Raw genomic sequence first — 20,156 nt, 5'->3', positions numbered from 1 at the left:
GACCCGTAATACCAATACACGGCACGAGACCCGTAATAACAATACACGGGACGAGACCCGTAATACCAATACACGGGACGAGACCCGTAATACCAATACAAGGGACGAGACCTGCAATAACAATACACGGGACGAGACCCGTAATACCAATACACGGGACGAGACCCGTAATAACAATACACGGCACGAGACCCGTAATACCAATACACTGGACGAGACCCGTAATACCAATACACGGGACGAGACCCGTAATAACAATACACGGGACGAGACCCGTAATACCAATACACGGGACGAGACCCGTAATAACAAGTACACAATAGACGCAGCACAAAAGCCAAAACAACAAAGCACAGGTACTTACAAGACCAACGGACATGGGAGCATTAACCGACAAAACAATGGTGAACAGATGGCACATATATACAATTACTAATCAGGGGGAATGGGAACCTGGTGTGCGTAATGAAACAGTTCAGTGACGCCTATAGGCCGGTGATATAAACCTCCGGAGCTGGTGCACGGAATAAGCAGCACTACCAGGGGAATGTGTGGTGCACGGAATAAGCAGTAGTATCAGGGGAATTTGTGGTGCATGGAATAAGCAGTAGTATCAGGGGAATGTGTGGTGCACGGAATAAGCAGTAGTACCAGGGGAATGTGTGGTGCACGGAATAAGCAGTAGTATCAGGGGAATTTGTGGTGCATGGATTAAGCAGTAGTACCAGGGGAATTTGTGGTGCATGGAATAAACAGCACTACCAGGGGAATTTGTGGTGCATGGAATAAGCAGTAGTATCAGGGGAATTTGTGGTGCATGGATTAAGCAGTAGTACCAGGGGAATTTATGGTGCATGGATTAAGCAGTAGTACCAGGGGAATTTGTGGTGCATGGAATAAGCAGTAGTATCAGGGGAATTTGTGGTGCATGGAATAAGCAGTAGTATCAGGGGAATTTGTGGTGCACGGAATAAGCAGTAGTATCAGGGGAATTTGTGGTGCATGGAATAAGCAGTAGTATCAGGGGAATTTGTGGTGCACGGAATAAGCAGTAGTATCAGGGGAATTTATGGTGCATGGATTAAGCAGTAGTATCAGGGGAATTTGTGGTGCATGGAATAAGCAGTAGTATCAGGGGAATTTGTGGTGCATGGAATAAGCAGTAGTATCAGGGGAATTTGTGGTGCACGGAATAAGCAGTAGTATCAGGGGAATTTGTGGTGCATGGAATAAGCAGTAGTATCAGGGGAATTTGTGGTGCATGGAATAAGCAGTAGTATCAGGGGAATTTGTGGTGCATGGAATAAGCAGTAGTACCAGGGGAATTTGTGGTGCACGGAATAAGCAGTAGTATCAGGGGAATTTGTGGTGCATGGAATAAGCAGCAGTATCAGGGGAATTTGTGGTGCATGGATTAAGCAGTAGTATCAGGGGAATTTGTGGTGCATGGAATAAGCAGCAGTACCAGGGGAATTTGTGGTGCACGGAATAAGCAGTAGTATCAGGGGAATTTGTGGTGCATGGATTAAGCAGTAGTATCAGGGGAATTTGTGGTGCACTGAATAAGCAGCAGTACCAGGGGAATTTGTGGTGCACGGAATAAGCAGTAGTATCAGGGGAATTTGTGGTGCATGGAATAAGCAGTAGTACCAGGGGAATTTGTGGTGCACGGAATAAGCAGTAGTACCAGGGGAATTTGTGGTGCACGGAATAAGCAGTAGTATCAGGGGAATTTGTGGTGCATGGATTAAGCAGTAGTATCAGGGGAATTTGTGGTGCATGGATTAAGCAGTAGTATCAGGGGAATTTGTGGTGCATGGATTAAGCAGTAGTATCAGGGGAATTTGTGGTGCATGGATTAAGCAGTAGTATCAGGGGAATTTGTGGTGCATGGATTAAGCAGTAGTATCAGGGGAATTTGTGGTGCATGGAATAAGCAGTAGTACCAGGGGAATTTGTGGTGCACGGAATAAGCAGCAGTACCAGGGGAATTTGTGGTGCATGGAATAAGCAGTAGTATCAGGGGAATTTGTGGTGCATGGAATAAGCAGTAGTATCAGGGGAATTTGTGGTGCATGGATTAAGCAGTAGTATCAGGGGAATTTGTGGTGCATGGATTAAGCAGTAGTATCAGGGGAATTTATGGTGCACGGAATAAGCAGCAGTACCAGGGGAATTTGTGACAAGTGTGAACGTCACTAGGCAGGTTTCCATTGACCCCATTGACCCAGTTTTATTCTATAAAAACAATGTCGCAAAAAAAATCATTGGACATGTGTAATGGAAACGGCAGATAAAGGATAGCTTTTCTAAAGATCTACAACATTTGTTTAGCTTTTGACAAGGGTGAATTTTTCTTGTGTCAAACTTCCTTTATTGCGACAAATGATGATGGAAATTGCCGAATCACTTTGAAGGTAGGACTGCGCGGGGCACGTGATGTCACCGGTCACAATAAAGATCCACTCCATAATTCATTCTAAATGCCTACATCTTTTCACTATAAAATAGTGTTTTCTTTGCAGGAAAAAATCCTAGATCCTAGATCAGCTACTCTGAGATGCATTATGAATCGGGCCCTGGTGTTTTATGGTCCGGAGTGTGTCCTCTCTTCTGATTGGCTCAGACCTGCAGTGGTTTCCTGAGGTCCTCGCCCATGCCCCGCCCACTGAGCTGCTCCAGGCTGTGGTAGCGATGGTTGATCTGGCCGGCGGTCACTACCACCACCCTGGCAGCCTATAGCGGAGCTCACCAGCATGTCAGCATGTCCCCACCCCCCACCCCACCGCGTTACAGTGGTAGTGGCCTGAGAATACCGCCTTCACTCCTACACAACACAGAGAGAGAGAGAGTGTGAGGAGAAGAAGGGTTATCATTGACAGTATCAATTAATCATTTATTAGCATTGATTAACCTTAGGCGACATGGTGTCTGGCGGGTGTCTATCTCTGTTGGTGTTGTTGGAGAAAAGCCTGTTCTGTTCCTCCCTACAGCTCCAGTCTGCATCCTGTGCATATGCAGAGCTAAATGTAACATATGCAAATTGTCCCTGATAAGGGTATCTACTATGCATATAATAGCAATATATTAATATTAGCTCAATAGAATTGCATAATGAGATCATTGGCTATGCCGTATCTGTCAGATAGACTGCAAATGAACGCCTGAGAAAGTAAAGAGGGAGGGAGAGGGGAGTCTGAGAGAGCGAGAGAAAGAAAGAGGGAGGGAAAGAGGAGTCTGAGAGAGCGAGAGAAAGAAAGAGGGAGGGAGAGGGGAGTCAGAGAGCGAGAGAAAGAAATAGGGAGGGAGAGGGGAGTCTGAGAGAGCGAGAGAAAGAAAGAGGGAGGGAGAGGGGAGTCTGAGAGAGCGAGAGAAAGAAAGTGGGAGGGAGAGGGGAGTCTGAGAGAGCGAGAGCAAGAGAAAAGTGAACTCATTTTTAGAATATTTTTGGAAAAATTTAGAAACTTTTACTCGGGGCTAAGTTTTTCTTTTCAATTTATTTTCCATCACAGTCGTCATCGTCATTATTGAAATGATTGCTATCGCTTCCCCTGAAGCGGTGTTTCTGCAGCGCTCTGTTTCTGCAGCGAAATAGAAGGCAGTGAACTGATTGCACACTCACACTGGTTGGCCAAGCAAGCCCCAGTCTGAATAAGAAGCGTAAATGAGTTCTTCACTTTTTTGTAGAGGTGTGGGCGTGTGTGTGTGTGTGTGTGCGTGCTCTACTGTGAGTTCAATGCAGGTTTTGGCAGACAGAGGAAATAAGATGTTCCATTTCTAACAGTAGAGCAGTAGCTAGACTTCTTCTCGCTTGCTGCCATTCCTCTGAAGTAATACACCATAAACACAACAAATGCCAAGGATATAATGAAAACGGGCAGAAGCTGGCAACAAAGAACCTCAACTCCGGTCTACAGTACAAATGAAGACATCACCCATGTCCTGGAAATCGATCCGTAACACTAAAATAACATCCAGAAAACCCCAGAGTTCCTTCCCAAGAACAGCCTTTGTTTTCTGGTCAGGAACATTCAGATTCTACAGACATTTGTCCTGCACAGTACATATCACCAAAAACACCCTGGGGATTATCACACAGAATAAAAATATAAATGATGTAAACAGCAAAACAGTGGGTGCATACACTGCACCATTGAATAATTAATCGAACATTGATGAAAATGGATGATTAACATCTTATTTTTGCATTCTAAGTTCATTTGCAATCAAAACCCAGAGGCTATGGTTCTAGCATGTAGTTATGCCAATGCACCCCTCTGTTTTCCTGTGGTACCCCACAGAACAGTCATTTAGGTTACTACGGCAGCTCACACTCAACCACAGAGGGTCTGCCAACTAAGGTGTGTGTGTGTGTGTGTGTGTGTGTGTGTGTGTGTGTGTGTGTGTGTGTGTGTGTGTGTGTGTGTGTGTGTGTGTGTGTGTACTGCCAATACTGCAGTCCTCTAACAGTCCAACAGAATTACAATTAGACAAGCCTTCCAAACCTTAACAGAGAGAAACCGAAAACAACAGAGGGTGACGTTTGATCTAGATTTTAATCACTAGGGTGAATCATACTGTAATTACATGGTGCGGGAAACATTCTCAAAAGTTGAACATCACTCATCAACATATCAACCAGCACGCAAGTACTGTACTGTCTGCATTTCTCAACCTTTCTGCACCCCTAATAGATTAAGAAAATGCAAAGGACAGCAACATGACGTAAGCATCAGAGAAATAAAAAAAAGTTATTATCAGGAGGAATAATACGTGAATCAGCTAGACGAAAGAAGAAAAACATTGATGTACTTTTTAAACCAGTATAGTTTCCTCTGAGGACCATCTCAGTAGAGCTGAATCCAGAAGACTGTCGTAATTAAACACATCAGAAAGAGAGGGAAGAGGGAGGGGGAGAGAGAGAGCTAGGAAGGAGGGAGAGGGAGAGAGAGAGAGCTAGGAAGGAGGAAGAGGGAGTGAGAGAGAGCGCAAGGAAGGAGGGAGCGAGAGGGAGGGAGAGCTAGGAAGGAGAGAGAGGGAGGGGGAGGGAGAAAGATGGAGAGGTAGGAAGGAGGGAGGGAGAGATAGCGAGAGAGAGGGAAGAGATGGGGAGATAGAGAGAGAGAGAAAGCTAGGAAAGGGAAAGGCAGTGCAGTAAGCTATTAATGACAGCAGACAACCAGCCAGCCCAGTCTGAATCAGCTATACATCTCTCTCTTTCTACATCTCTCTCTCTTTCTACATTTCTCTCTCTTTCTCCCTCTCTCTTCCTTTGCGTGAAAGATGTTTCCCATTGTGATGTCCTACCTTGAGTGAGACAGAACCAGTTCAGAATGTTCAGATATAAATGTATTGTAAACATTATTTGTAGTTCATTGTTGTTGAGAATAGGGAGTCGTAAGAGCTCTATTAGTAGGTTTTCTATCTTCAGTTGGCACAGCAGGACAGGAACTGTGCCTAACCTGCCGAATGCTTGAAGCGTCTCACGATCTGAGGGTTTGGCTGTCACAAACCTTACACAACCATCCTATCATAGTCTGGAACACTGGAGTTAAGAAAACTCTATATACCCTAAAATAAAAATCTATTCATGTTACAATAGAATTATCCTAAATTAATTTGAATATATCAGCTTTACACTGTCATGTACAGAGCTCATAAACAAAAATGATTAGAATGAATTATTATGCATAAAAGTATCCATGTCACTTTTAATATCTCTGTCAATGTTAAGAAGGAGCATTCAGCCTACTCTGCTCTGCTCTTCTTGATAGCGTGGTGAAGAATCCGGATTAATTGGAGGTGATCACTTATCAACAGCCAGTGTTACTTGCTCCTTCATATCTCCAGCTAGAGTCAGGCCTGCTGGGAAAAATAATATCAAAATAATGACTTGATAAACTTTTTCACACTCAGTCTGTCGGCCTGCACTCACAAGTGTTATAAGTCACTGGTTCTAATGTCCCAGTCAGACAGTCCCACTCGTCACCAGACAGGGAAACTCAAGAGCTCTGGCTCTTTCACTTAGGAGGTTTTCCTGACCTCTTTTTATTTGATTTATTTGTTTTATTTAACCTTTATTTAACTAGGCAAGTCAGTTAAGAACAAATTCTTATTTACAATGACGGCCTACCCCGGCCAAACCCGGACGACGCTGGGCCAATTGTGCTCCGCCCTATGGGACTCCCAATCATGGCCGATTGTGATACAGCCAGGAATCGAACCAGGGTCTGTAGTGACGTCTCTAGCACTGAGATGCAGTGCATTAGACCACCCGAGTGGCACAGCGGTAGCTCGGGACCACTCGGGACCACTTCATTAAAAGGATTGGATAAATAAGTGATCCAACCTGTTCAGATCAGTGATTTCTTCAAGGTCAAATCTCTTACCTCCATCTCTATACTCTCCAAGTAAGGACCCTGTAAGTCCCGCTCTCACACTGGTCACTCCCAACAGAGATATCACTGACACATCTGTAAGACGTGTGCAGAGTGTGTGTGTGCACGCGTGTGTGTGAATGCGCGTGCATTTGCACCCTGTGTGTATGCGGTAGAGCGGGTGTCATTAGAGTATTGAACAGGAAATAATTATTAATGAAAGCGTGTCTAGCTGTAGATACATTGCATGACAGAGGGAGGTACAAAATGAAGTAGCTAGTGTGGGGATTCTCATATATAGCCTGGGCCTGACAGATAAATCACTCATCCAACATATCACTCTCTTACTGTGTCCCAAATGGCACCCTATACGGAGAAATGAAAAAGTTCATAGGGGGAGGGAACACTACTGTGTGGCTCAGTTGGTAGAGTGTGGCGCTTACAACGACAGGGTTGTGGGTTCAATTCCCATGGGGGATCAGTACAGAGAAAAACAAGTATGAATAATGTATGCACTTGTTACTGTAAGTTGCTCTAGATAAGAGTGTCTGGTAAATGTGAAACATTTATTATGGATCCCCATTAGCTGTTAACCTTCCTGGGGTCCAGCAAAATTAAGTCAGTTTATACCATTTAAAAAAATCTTACAATACATTCACACAATTATTCACAACACATTAAGTGATCTACAACACAAAATCCATGTATCTACAACACAAAATCCATGTGTACGTGTGTGTATGGTGTCTGGTTATTGTGTGTTATTGTGTGTGTGTGTGTGTGTGTCTATCTCTGCCTGTGTTTGTGTCTCTTCACAGTCCCTACTGTTCCATAAGGTGTATTTTTATCTATTTTTAAATCTGATTCTACAGCTTGCATCAGTTACTTGATGTGAAACAAAGTTCCATGTAGTCATGGCTCTATGTAGTATTGTGCGTCTCCCATAGTCTGTTCTGGACTTGGGGACTGTGAAGAGACCTCTGGTGGCATGTCTTGTGGGGTATGCATAGGTGTCCGAACTGTGTGCCAGTAGTTCAAACAGACAGCTCGGTGCATTCAACATGTCAATATCTCTCACAAATACAAGTAGTGATGAAGTCAATCTCCCCTCCACTTTGAGCCATTTACATGCATATTATTAATGTTAGCTCTCTGTTTACATGCAAGGCCCAGCTGTGCTGCCCTGTTCTGAGCCAATTGCAATTTTCCCAAGTCCCACTTTGTGGCACCTGACCACTTGACTGAACAGTAATCCAGGTGCAACAAAACTAGGGCCTGTAGGACCTGTCTTGTTGATAGTGTTGTTAAGAAGGCAAAGCTGCACTTTATTATGGACAGACTTCTCCCCATCTTAGCTACTGTTGTATCAATATGTTTTTGACCATGACAGTTTGTAATCCAGGGTTACTTCAAGTAGTTTTGTCACCTCAACCTGCTCGATTTTTACATTAGTCATTACAAGATTTAGTTGAGGTTTAGGGTTGAAATGTTTGCCTTTAGTTTTAGAAATATTTAGGACTCACTTATTCCTTGCTACACATTCTGAAACTAACTGCAGCTCTTTAAGTGTTGCTGACGTGTATATTGTTGAGTCATCCGCATACATAGACACACTGGCACGCCGTTAGTAAAGATTGAGAAAAGTAAGGGGCCTAGACAGCTACCCTGGGGACTTCCTCATTCTACCTGGATTATGTTTGAGAGGCTTCCATTAAAGAACATCCTGTGTTCTGTTAGACAAGTACCTCGTATCCACAATATAGCAGGGGTTGTAGAGCCATAACAAATACGTTTTTCCAGCAGCAGACTATGATCAATAATGTCAAAATCCACACCGAAGTCTAACAAAAGAGCCCCCACAATCGTTTTGTCATCAATTTCTCTCAGCCAATCAGTCACTTGTGTAAGTGCTGTGCTTGTTTAATGTCCTTCACTTTAAGCCTGCTGAAAGTCTGTTGTCAATTTGTTATTGTAAAATAGCATTGTATCTGGTCAAACACCATTTTTTCAAAATGTTTACTAAGGGTTGGTAACAGGCAGATTGGTCAGCTATTTGAGCCAGTAAAGGTGGGCTTTACTATTCTTAGGTAGCGGAATTACTTTTGCTTTCCTCCAGGCCTGAGGGGACTCAATTTCTAGTAAGCTTAAATTTAACATATGGAAAATAGGAGTTGCAATATTGTCCACTATTATCCTCAGTGATTTCCCATCCAAGTTGTAAGATCCTGGTGGCTTGTCATTGTTGATAGACAACAATAATTTTTTTCACCTCTTTCACACTCACTTTACGGAATTCAAAATTACAATACTTGTCCTTCATAAATTGGTCAGATATACTTGGATGTGTAGTGTCAGAATTTATGCTGGCATGTCATGCCTAGGTGTGCAAACCTTGCCAATGAAAAAAAACATTGAAGGAGTTGTCAATATTTATAAGGGCACAGTGTGAGACCCAGATGCAGACAAGGGAGGCAGATGGTTCGAGTCTGATATTTATTATAATCCAAGGGGCAGGCAAGAGAATGTTCATGGACAGGAAAAATATCATAAACAAGGTCAGAGCCCAGGAGGTACAGAGTTGCAGGCAGGCTCGAGGTCAGGGCAGGCCATATGGTCAGGCAGGCAGGTTCAGAGTCAAGGCAGGCAAGGGTCAAAACCTGGAAGACTAGCAAAAGAGAGATACAAAAGCAGGTGCACGGGAAACCACACTGGTTGACTTGAACAAGACAAGACGAACTGGCATCAGACAAACAGGGAACACCGGAATAAATACCCAGGGACTAATGGGGAAAACAGGTGACACCTGGAGGTGGGTGGAGACAATCACAAAGACAGGTGAAACAGATCAGGGCCTGACAATATCAGTGGGTTTTTTGATGAATGAGCCATCTGGTTCAATGAATGATGAAGCTGAGTTTGCCTTTCTGCCCAAAATATTATTTAACATGCTCCAAAGCCTTTTACTATCATTCTTTCTATCATTTATCTTTGTTTCATAGCATAGTTTATTCTTGTTTCAATTCAGCTTAGTCACATGATTTCTCATTGTGCAGTACTTTTGCCAATCGGTTGTGCTGCCAGACTTATTTGCCATTCCTTTTTCCTCATCCCTCTCAACCATACCATTTTTCAATTCCTCATCAATCCAAGGGGATTAAACCGTTTTTACAGTCATTTTCTTAATGGGTGCATGATTATTAGTAACTGGAATAAGCTATTTCATAAGTGCAGCATCCTCATTACACACCACAGAACAGAAAATATTATTTACATCATCAACATAAGAATCACTTCTTGTATGACCTCTTATACACTATATTAGGCCCAGCCTTTGGAACTTTGGTTTTCCTAGATATGGTTGTTATATTGTGATCACTACATTTGATGGATCTGGATACTGCTTTAAAGCACATTTCTGCAGCATTAGTAAAGATGTGATCAGTACAGGTTGATGATTTCCTTCCTGTGTTGTTTGTAACTACCCTGGTAGGTTGACTGATGACTGATGACTGTTGACTGCAGGCACTGGTTACAGTTTGAAGCTTTTTCTTGAGTGGGCAGCTTGATGAAAGCCAGTCAATATTGACATCACCCAGAAAATATACCTCTGTCGATATCACATACATTATCAAACATTTCACACACATTATACAGTTACTGACTGTTAGCACTTGGTGGTCTATAGCAACTTCCCGCAATAATGGGATTTAGGTGAGACAGATGAACCTGTAGCCATATTACTTCAACAGTGTTTAACATGAGATCCTCTCAGGAATGTGGTTCTTAACATGAGATCCTCTCAGGAATGTGGTTCTTAATATAGACCGAACACCGCTCCCACTGGAATTGCTGTCATTTTTGTAAATGTTATAACCATGTATTGCTCCCACGGTATCATCAACGGTATTATCTAAGTGAGTTTCTGAGATAATCAGAATATGAATGTCATCTCTTACTAGCAAGTTATTGACTTCATGAACCTTGTTTCTTAGGCTACACATGTTAACATTGGCTATTTTTAGCACTTTTCTGGGATGCTTGATTGTTTTCATTGCTTTACTGTGAAGCTTAGCAAAAGTAGACATGCTCATGTTATTTATGTTAGTGCAGGGTGAACTGCACACAGTAGACTTCCTACTAGGGCACACTGCCTCAGTGCTAACAGTATAACTCTGGTTCATAGGCACATGACAACTGCATTAAATAGCTGTGGGATCAGCAGAGGCATTCAGGGCAGTTAGAAGTTAGAGGGACTTAATTAGGTTACTTACATTGTGTTTTCCAACGCCCCTGGGATAATGTACATTTGCTGAAGTATTATGGCAACTCAGCGACACAAGGGTATGGATTAACTGAGCTGGGCTGGGGTCATTGATAAGTAATTGTCTCAACGCAGCCTTATAATGGTGTGAAAGGGTCCAGAAACCCAAATGATTTGGGTGCATCCCATCCTCCTGATAAAACAATCTTTGATTCCAGAAGGTATCAAAATTGTCAATACATTTTTATCACCCACAGAGCTGCAGTTATGGAGGGCTACAAGTCTGAAACGTTCAATGCGATGATTTAGGGAGGGCAGATGGCCAGGTATTATGGGCCCTCATGAATACTAAATTGAATACTAAATCATACTAACTCATGAGATATGAATGGGTAAACACACAACTCATCTTGTTCATAGTAGTAGTACTTGCCTTGTGTCAATTCACATCATGCTTGACAACACAAAGGAAACATGGATTCAACTAAAACCTTACATCATATTATACATAGTTAAAGGGATGCTGCGAGCAATGCTACAGTACCTGTAGACTTCAAGTCACTGCGCTAATGCTAGTTAGCATTGGCTCGTGAAACTACCACTAACTTCCTTCATACAGCACACATAGACATAAAAATGGGATCCACGAGTTCATCTGACTCTGGGTAAGTAAAATCTTGCAGTATCCCTTTAAATGTCCCCCATTCTGAGAGCGCGCGGAACAGCAATGCTCATGCATCTACAATAGAAACTACTTCAGAGTCTGACACAATACAGTAGAGAGAGAACCCTCATCTTTCCTGGTCCGTAAACACAACGAAGCATCCATCACCTAAATTAAACAGTGAGAGTCTATGGGCGTGCAACAAGTGACACATTCCCAAGAGGACACTGGACATTTAACAGCTTAATTTTGGTTCCCGTCCTCTTGGCTCTGACACACAACTTGGTGTGACACTAAACATTACATTGTCACCAACCTCCATCTCTGTTCCCACCGCTCTACACCTGCTAACTCCATCCCTCACCCTCTCAGGCTTAAAATAAGGGGGTTTAAGTCTTATCTCCTGCCTCTAATCAAATCCCTGGGGATGATAAATGTTACCTTAGTTAAGAGAAAAGGTTCCCCTGCTGTTTGATAGAGACTAGGATTGCGTCCCAAATGACACCCTATTCCCTATATAGTTCACTACTTTTGACCAGTGCCCATAGTAGTGCACTATGTAGGGAATAGGGTGCCGTTAAAGATGCAGACTAGCTCAGCCTGGGAACCCGTAGCAGGGTAGGGTGGATAGGAGAGGAAAGGAGGAGATAGCAGGGTAATAGACTTAGAACAGGCTTATCTATCTTCGCTAAGTAGTTACTGTATATGCAACTCTAGCGCCGTTAGCTATGTTGGGAATTCCAATGTGTTTTAAAGAATACAACAGGGCTGAATGCTAACGAAGGTAGCATGAATCTGTGATGGGAGCTAGAGATCCTACCGAGACTGCTGGGGGCATCTTTATTATTACTCTGCATGTGGAGGGAAGGGGTGGGTGGCTCTGACTATACTAAAGGGAAATTAGCCTAAATATACCTATGAGACTTTAATGACCTGAACCCTACTTTTTAGAAAATAATTTTTTATTTGAATAATAGAGACCTTTCCATTCAAATTCAGCACTAATACAATTTCAAAGGGGATTGAGAACCACAATTGTCATTACAGCTGAATAGAAACTGGGTTAGGAGCAGTATACTAAGGTAACCTGCCTAAATTACTACCGACCCGTAGCACTCACGTCTGTAGCAATGAAGTGCTTTGAAAGGCTGGTCATGGCTCACATCAACACCATTATCCCAGAAACCCTAGACCCACTCCAATTTACATACCGCCCCAACAGATCCACAGATGATGCAATCTCTATTGCACTCCACACTGCCCTTTCCCACCTGGACAAAAGGAACACCTATGTGAGAATGCTATTCATTGACTACAGTTCAGCGTTCAACACCATAGTGCCCTCAAAAGCTCATCACTAAGCTAAAGACCCTGGGACTAAACACCTCCCTCTGCAACTGGATCCTGGACTTCCTGATGGGCCGCTCCCAGGTGGTAAGCGTAGGTAACAACACATCCTTCACGCTGATCCCCGCACGGCAAGCTGTACCGGAGTGCCAAGTCTAGGTCCAAAAGGCTTCTGAACAGCTTCTACCCCCTAGCCATGAGACTCCTAAACAGCTAATCAAGGGGCTACCCAGACTATTTGCATTTCTGCTATACCCGTCGCAAGACCCACTGGTTGATGATTATTTATAAAACCCTCTTAGGCCTCACTCCCCCCTATCTGACATATTTACTGCAGCCCTCATTCTCCACATACAACACCCGTTCTGCCAACACCCGTTCTGCCAGTTGTTAAAGGTCCCCAAAGCACACATCCCTAGGTCGCTCTTCTTTTCAGTTCACTGCATCTAGCAACTGGAACGAGCTGCAACAAACACTCAAACTGGACTGTTTTATCTCAATCTCTTAATTCAAAGACTCTGTCTTTGACACTCATACTGACAGCTGTGGCTGCTTTATATGTATTGTTGTCTCTAGCTTCTTGACCTTTGTGCTGTTGACTTGGCCCAATAATGTTTGTACCATGTTTTTGTGCTGCTACCATGTTGTGTTGCTACCATGTTGTTGTCATGTTGTGATGCTATCATGCTGTGTTATGTTTTTCTGTTATGTTGTTGTCTTAGGTCTCTCTTTATATAGTGTTGTGTCTCTCGTTGTGATGTGTGTTTTGTCCTATATTTATATTATATTTAAAAAACATTTTTTTTATCCCAGGCCCCCGTCCCCGCAGGAGGCCTTTTGCCTTTTGATAGGCCATCATTGTAAATAAGAATTTGTTCTTAAATTAACTGACTTGCCTAGTTAAATAAATGTTAAATAAAAAATAAATACAAAAATAAAATAAAATACTACAATAAAAAAATTATGTTTATTATCTTTGCATACATAGTCACTTTAACTCTACCTACATGTACATACAGTATGTGTTATACTGGACACTATGTATGTGTTATACTGGACAGTATGTCACACCCTGATCTGTTGCACCAGTCTTCGTGCTTGTCTCCAGGTGTCGCCAATCTTCCCCATTATCCCCAGTGTATTTATACCTGTGTTCTCTGTTTGTCTGTTGCCAGTTCGTTTTGTTTCGTGAAACCTACCAGCGGTTTTCCCTTGCTCCTGTCTGTTTTAGTTCCTGTTTTCTAGTTTTTTCCAGGTGTGACCTTTCTGCCTGCCCTGACCCTGAGCCTGCCTGCCATTCTGTACCTTTTGAACCCTATCTGGATTACCGACCTCTGCCTGCCCTTCACCTATTGTTTTTCCTGTGTATTAGAAATACACTTTGGTTACTTCGACACTGTCTGCATCTGGGTCTAACCTGAAACGTGAAACAGTATGTGTGTGTTATACTGAACATTATGTATGTGTTATACTGAACAGTATGTATGTGTTATACTGAACAGTATGTGTGTCTTATACTGAACAGTATGTATGTGTTATACTGAACAGTATATGTGTTATACTGAACAGTATGTGTGTGTTATACTGAACAGTATGTATGTGTTATACTGAACAGTATATGTGTTATACTGAACAGTATGTGTGTGTTATACTGAACAGTGTGTTTGTGTTATACTGAACAGTATGTGTGTGTTATACTGAACAGTATGTATGTGTTATACTGAACAGTATGTATGTGTTATACTCAAATCAAATTGTATTGGTCACATACAGTACACATATTTACCAGTTGTTATTGCAGGTTTAGCTAAATGCTTGTGTTCCTAACTCCAACAGTGCAGTAGTATCTAACAATTCACAACAATACACACACATCTAAAAGTAATAGAATGGAATTAAGAAATATATAAATATTAGATTGAGCAATTTCGGAGTGGCATTGACTAAAATACAGTAGAATAGAATACAGTATTAACATATGAGATGAGTAAAGCAGTATGTAAACATTATTAAAGTGACTAGTGTTCCATTATTAAAGAGTCCAGTGATTCCAAGTCTAACTATATAGGGCAGCAGCCTCTCAGGTGCAGGGTTGCGTAACCGGGTGGAAGCCAGCTAGTGATGGCTATTTAACAGTCTGATGTCCTTGAGATATAAGCTGTTTTTCAGTCTCTCAGTTCCAGCTTTGGGGCACCTGTACTGACCTCGCCTTCTGGAGCTCAGGTGGTTGATGTCCTTGATGATCTTTTTGGCCTTCCTGTGACATTGGGGGCTGTAGGTGTCCTGGAGGGAAGGTAGTTTACCCCCGGTGATGCATTGGGCAGATGGCACCACCCTCTGGAGAACCCTGCAGTAGCGGGCGGTGCATTTACCGTACCAGGCGGCGATACAGTCCGACAGCATGCTCTCAATTGTGAATCTGCAAAAGTTTGTGAGCGTTTTCAGGGCCAAGCCAAATGTATACAGCGTCTTGAGGTTGAAGTGGCACTGTTGCGCCTTCTTCACCACACTGTCCGTGTGGGTGGACCATTTCAGATCGTCAGTGATGTGTACGCTGAGGAACTTGAAGCTTTCCACCTTCTCCACTGCGGTCCCGTCGATGTGGATAGGGGGGTGCTCCCTCTGTTGTTTCCTGAAGTCCACGATCAGCTCCTTTGTTTTGTTGACGTTGAGTCAGAGGTTATTTTCCTGACACCACTCTCCCAGGGCCTTCAGCTCCTCCCTGTAGGCTGTCTCGTCATTGTTGGTAACCAGGCCTACTACTGTTGTGTCATCTGCAAACTTGATGATTGAGTTGGAAGCGTGTGTGGCCACGCAGTCATGGGTGAACAGGGAGTTCAGAAGGGGGCTGAGTTGAGGATCAGCAGAGTGGAGATGTTGTTTCCTACCATCACCATCTGAGGGCGGCCCATCAGGTAGTCCAGGACCCAGTTGCACAGGGTTGGGTTCAGACCCAGGGCCCTGAGCTTAATGATGAGCTTGGAGGGTACTATGGTGTTGAATGCTGAGTTACAATAAATGAACAGCAATCTTACATAGGTATTCCTTTTGTCCAGATGGGATAGGGCAGTGTGCAGTGCGATGGAGATTGCATTGTCTGTGGATCTATTGGGACGGTAAGCAAATTGAAGTGGGTCTAGGGTGTCAGGTAAGGTAGAGGTGATATTATCCTTAACTAGCCTCTCAAAGCACTTCATGATGAAGTGAGTGTTACGGGTCAATAGTAATTTAGTTCAGTTACCTTTGCTTTCTTGGGTACAGGAACAATGGTGGACATCTTGAAGCAAGTGGGGACAGCAGCCAGCTGGTCTGCGAATGCTCTGAGGACGCGACTAGGGATGCCGTCTGGGCTAGAAGCCTTGCGAGGGTTAACACTCTTAAAATGTCTTACTCACGTTGGCCACGGAGAAGGAGAGGCCACAGTCCTTGATAGCGGTCTGTGTTGGTGGCACTGTGTTATCCTCAAAGCGGGCAAAGAATGTGTTTAGCTTATCCAGAAGCAAGACATCAGTGTCTGTGACGTGGCTGGTTTTCCCTTTGTAGTCTGTGATTGTCTGTAGACCCTGCCACATAAGTCTCGTGTCTGAGCCGTTGAATTTCGACTCCACTTTGTCTCTGTACTGACATTTTGCCTGTTTGATTGCCTTATGGAGGGAATAACTACACTGTTTGTATTCAGCCATATTTCTAGTCACATTGCCATGGTTAAATGCGCTGGTTCGCGCTTTCAGTTTTGCGCAAATTCTGCCATCTATTTCTGATTTGGGTAGGTTTTAATAGTCACAGTGGATACAACATCTCCTATACACTTCCTGATGAACTCAGTCACCGTATCCATGTATTCGTCAATGTTATTCTCAGAGGCTAAACGGAACATATCCCAGTCCGCGTGATCAAAACAATCTTGAAGCATGGATTCCGATTGGTCAGTCCAGTGTTGAATAGACCTTAGCACTGGTACTTCCTGTTTGAGTTTCTGCCTATAGGAAGGGAGGAACAAAATGTAGTCATGAACAGATTTGCCGAAGGGAGGGCTGGGGAGGGCCTTGTAGGCGTTTTGAAAAGTTGTTGTTCCAATGATTTTCCAGAGTGAGTACTACAGTCAATGTGAGTACTACAGTCTACCTTTGGTAGTGTTTTCCTCAAATTTGCCTTATTCACATCCACAGCTACAATAAATGCAGCCTCGGGATATGTGGTTTCCAGTTTGCATAAAGTCCAGTGTAGTTCTTGGAGGGCCATCATGGTATCAGCTTGAGGGGGGATAAACACGCTGTGACTATAATCAAAGATAATGATCTTGGGAGGTAATATGGTCGGCATTTGATTGTGAGGTATTCTAGGTCGGGTGAACAAAAGGACTTGAGTTTCTGTATATTATCAAAATCACATCATGAGTAGTTAATCGTGAAACATACACCCCCGCCTTTCTTCTTCCCAGAGAGTACTTTATTCCTGTCTGCGCGATGTACGTGAAACAGAGTATGTTACAATCCCTGATGTCTCTCTGGAAGGAGATCCTCTCCCTGAGCTCATCTACTTTATTATCCAGAGACTGAACATTATCGAGTAATATACTCGGAAGGGGTGGATGTTGTGCACTTCTCCTGAGTCGGACTAGAAGTCCACTCCGAATACCTCTTTTCTGCCGCCAGTGTTTCGGTGCAGCCTCTGGAATAAGTTCAGTTTCTCTGGGGGGGAACGAACAAAGGATCCAATTCGGGAAAGTCGTATTCCTGATCGTAATGCTGGTGACTTACCACCGCTCTGATATCCAAAAGTTATTTCCGACTGTATGTAACAACACAAAAAATGTTCTGGGCTAATAATGGAAGGAATAACACACACAAAAAACAAAATACTGCAAAGTTGCTTAGGAGCTAGAAGCAGAGCTGCCATCTAGGAAATAAGACTATTTACCACGAACCATACGAGTGGGAAAACACTCTCTTACCCTCTGCAGTTTTTCCAAACATATGGAACATAACACTTATTTAGAAATTGTGCTTTATTTAGTTACTTTTAAATAATTAGCTGTTTTTCCAAGCAGAAAAATGTTTATGTTTGGTCAGTTGGTCAGGATATTTTTACCAAACGCCCACATCATGCCCTGCAGTGAAAAACGGTTCATATGTACTTCGCCAATTTCCCAATAACAGGAACAAATTGTTCTATGCCTCCAGGCCAGAACAGACAGGCTAACACAGAGAGAGAGGAGGCTGATCACTGCTCTATGCCTGCAGGCCAGAACAGACAGGCTAACACACGGAGAGAGGAGGCTGATCACTGCTCTATGCCTGCAGGCCAGAACAGACAGGCTAACTCACAGAGAGAGGAGGCTGATCACAGCTCAATTCCTACAGGCTAGAACAGACAGGCGCCTTTGAATTGACAATATGTACAGTAGACAATATAGTCGCATTCTACATCACTCAATCAATCGATCAAATGTATTTATAAAGCCCTTTGTACATCAGCAGATATCACAAAGTGCTTATACATAAGCCCAGCCTAAAACTCCAAGCAATGCAGATGTAGAATCACGGTGGCTAGGAAAAACTCCCTAGAAAGGCAGGAACCTAGGAAGAATCCTAGAGAGTAACCAGGCTCTGGGGGGGGGGGGGGGGGGCAGTCCTTTTCTGGCTGTGCCGGATGGAGATTAGAAGAGTACATGGCCATTTAAGGCCAGTATTGTTCTTCAAGATGTTCATGTCACGCCTGCTTCCGCTCCCCCTCGCTGGTGCTCAAGGGCGCCAGCAAGCCCATTATTACGCACACTTGTCACCATCATTACAAGCATCTGCGCAATATTGGACTCACCTGGACTCTATTACTTTGTTGAGTGCCCCTCTATATCTGTCTGCTCCTCAGTGTGTTCCCTGTGTCAGCATTAATGTCATTATGTCTTTCATGTCCAGACGCTATCCTGTTTCATGTCTGTTTATTAATTAAAAGTTCACTCCCTGTACTTGCTTCTCGTCTCCGAGCTGCTGTCCTTACAGAATGCTGACACCACAAGTTGAAGCATCAGGGAGTTTTTTAGTTTTTAGTTTTTGTTGGTGATGTCGGGTCTGGGTGCCCGCTTCCAGGGGAACCAGGGGTGCCTCAGCGGGCTTCCACGCCTTAGCTGGCTCGAGATGTTTCCTTGCCTCGGTTGGCTCGGCAGGCTCCCATCAAACGTCATGCCTCAGCCAGCTCGTCGGGCTCCCCGCCTCAGCCGGCTCATCAGGCTCCCATCCCACTTCATGCCTCAGCCTGCTCGTCGGGGTTCCACGCCTCAGCCGGCTCATCAGGCTCTCATCCCACGTCATGCCTCAGCCGGCTCATCGGGCTTCCACGCGTCAACTGGCTTGTCCGGCCCATCAGGCTCGCTCAGGTGGGACGCCGGGTGGCGGCCCTAGAGGGGGAGGGTACTGTCAGCCTGCTCCCTGTACTTGCTTCTCGTCTCCAAGCATATGTCCTTACAGTTCATAGATAACCAGCAGGGTAAAATAATAATCAGTGGTTGTAGAGGGTGTAACAGGTCAGTACCTCAGGAGTAAATGTCAGTTGCAGGTGCAGAGAGAGTCAAAAACAGGTAGCACTTCCAGTGAACAGGTCAGGGATCCCTAGCTGCAAGCAGAACAGTTGAAACTGGAGCAGCAGCACGACCAGGTGGACTGGGGACAGCCAGGAGTCATCAGGTCAGGTAGTCCTGAGGCATGATCCTAGGGCTCAGGTCCTCCGGGAGCGGCGGGAGAGAGATAATTAAAGGGAGCACTTACTTAAATTCATAAATTCACCAGATAAGACAGGAGAATTACACCAGATATAACAGACTGACCCTATCCCCCCATCACATAGACTATTGCAGCATAGATTCTGGAGAATGAGACAGGGGTGGGTCCGGAGACACTGTGGCCCCGTCTGGCGAAACCCCAGACAGGGACAACCAGGCAGGATATAACCCCACCCACTCTGCCAAAGCACAGCCCCCACACCACTAGAGGGATATCAACAGACAACCAACTTACTACGCTGAAAAAAGGCTGAGTATAGCCCATGAAGACCTCCTCCACCATAGCCCGAGGGGGTGCAAAACCGGACAGGAATATCACGTCTGTGACTCGACCCACTCAAGTGACGCACTCCTCCTAGGGACAGCATGGAAGAGCACTAGTAAACCAGTGACTCAGCACTCGTAATAGGGTCAGAGGCAGAGAATCCCAGTGGAGAGAGGGGAGCCAGCCAGGCAGAGACAGCAATGACGGTTCGTCGCTCCTGGAGGCTGTTTGCTTAGAAATTTTAGGGACAATAAGGAGGCCTGCGTCTTGTGACCCTAGCGTATTTGTAGTTATGTACGACAGGATTAAAACAGATAGATTGGGAGGAGCATGCCCATGTCATGCTTTGTAGGTTATCAGTAAAACATTGAAATCAGCCCTAGCCTTAACAGGAAGCCAATGTAGAGAGGCTAGCCCTGGAGTAATATGATCACTTTTTTAAGTTCTAGTCAGGATTCTAGCAG

At 44.0% G+C, this 20,156-nt stretch overlaps 1 protein-coding gene across 1 annotated transcript in view; it reads right to left on the bottom strand.

Annotated features, from left to right (window-relative positions):
• Nucleotides 1-390: 390 nt before the first annotated feature.
• Nucleotides 391-20,156, bottom strand: part of cpped1 (calcineurin-like phosphoesterase domain containing 1) — a 66,594-nt gene continuing 46,828 nt past the window's right edge. The window contains 3 exon segments of the mRNA XM_036955545.1: nt 391-2,731; nt 2,733-2,785; nt 2,787-2,827. Of these exon segments, the coding sequence (XP_036811440.1) occupies nt 2,623-2,731; nt 2,733-2,785; nt 2,787-2,827 (203 nt within the window). The 3' untranslated portion in view covers nt 391-2,622.

The sequence above is a fragment of the Oncorhynchus mykiss genome, chromosome 20 (genome assembly GCF_013265735.2).
Source record: "Oncorhynchus mykiss isolate Arlee chromosome 20, USDA_OmykA_1.1, whole genome shotgun sequence".
Lineage (NCBI taxonomy): Eukaryota > Metazoa > Chordata > Actinopteri > Salmoniformes > Salmonidae > Oncorhynchus > Oncorhynchus mykiss.
The sequence above is the reverse complement of the archived record's forward strand: the minus strand, read 5'-3'. Positions and strand labels throughout refer to the sequence as shown.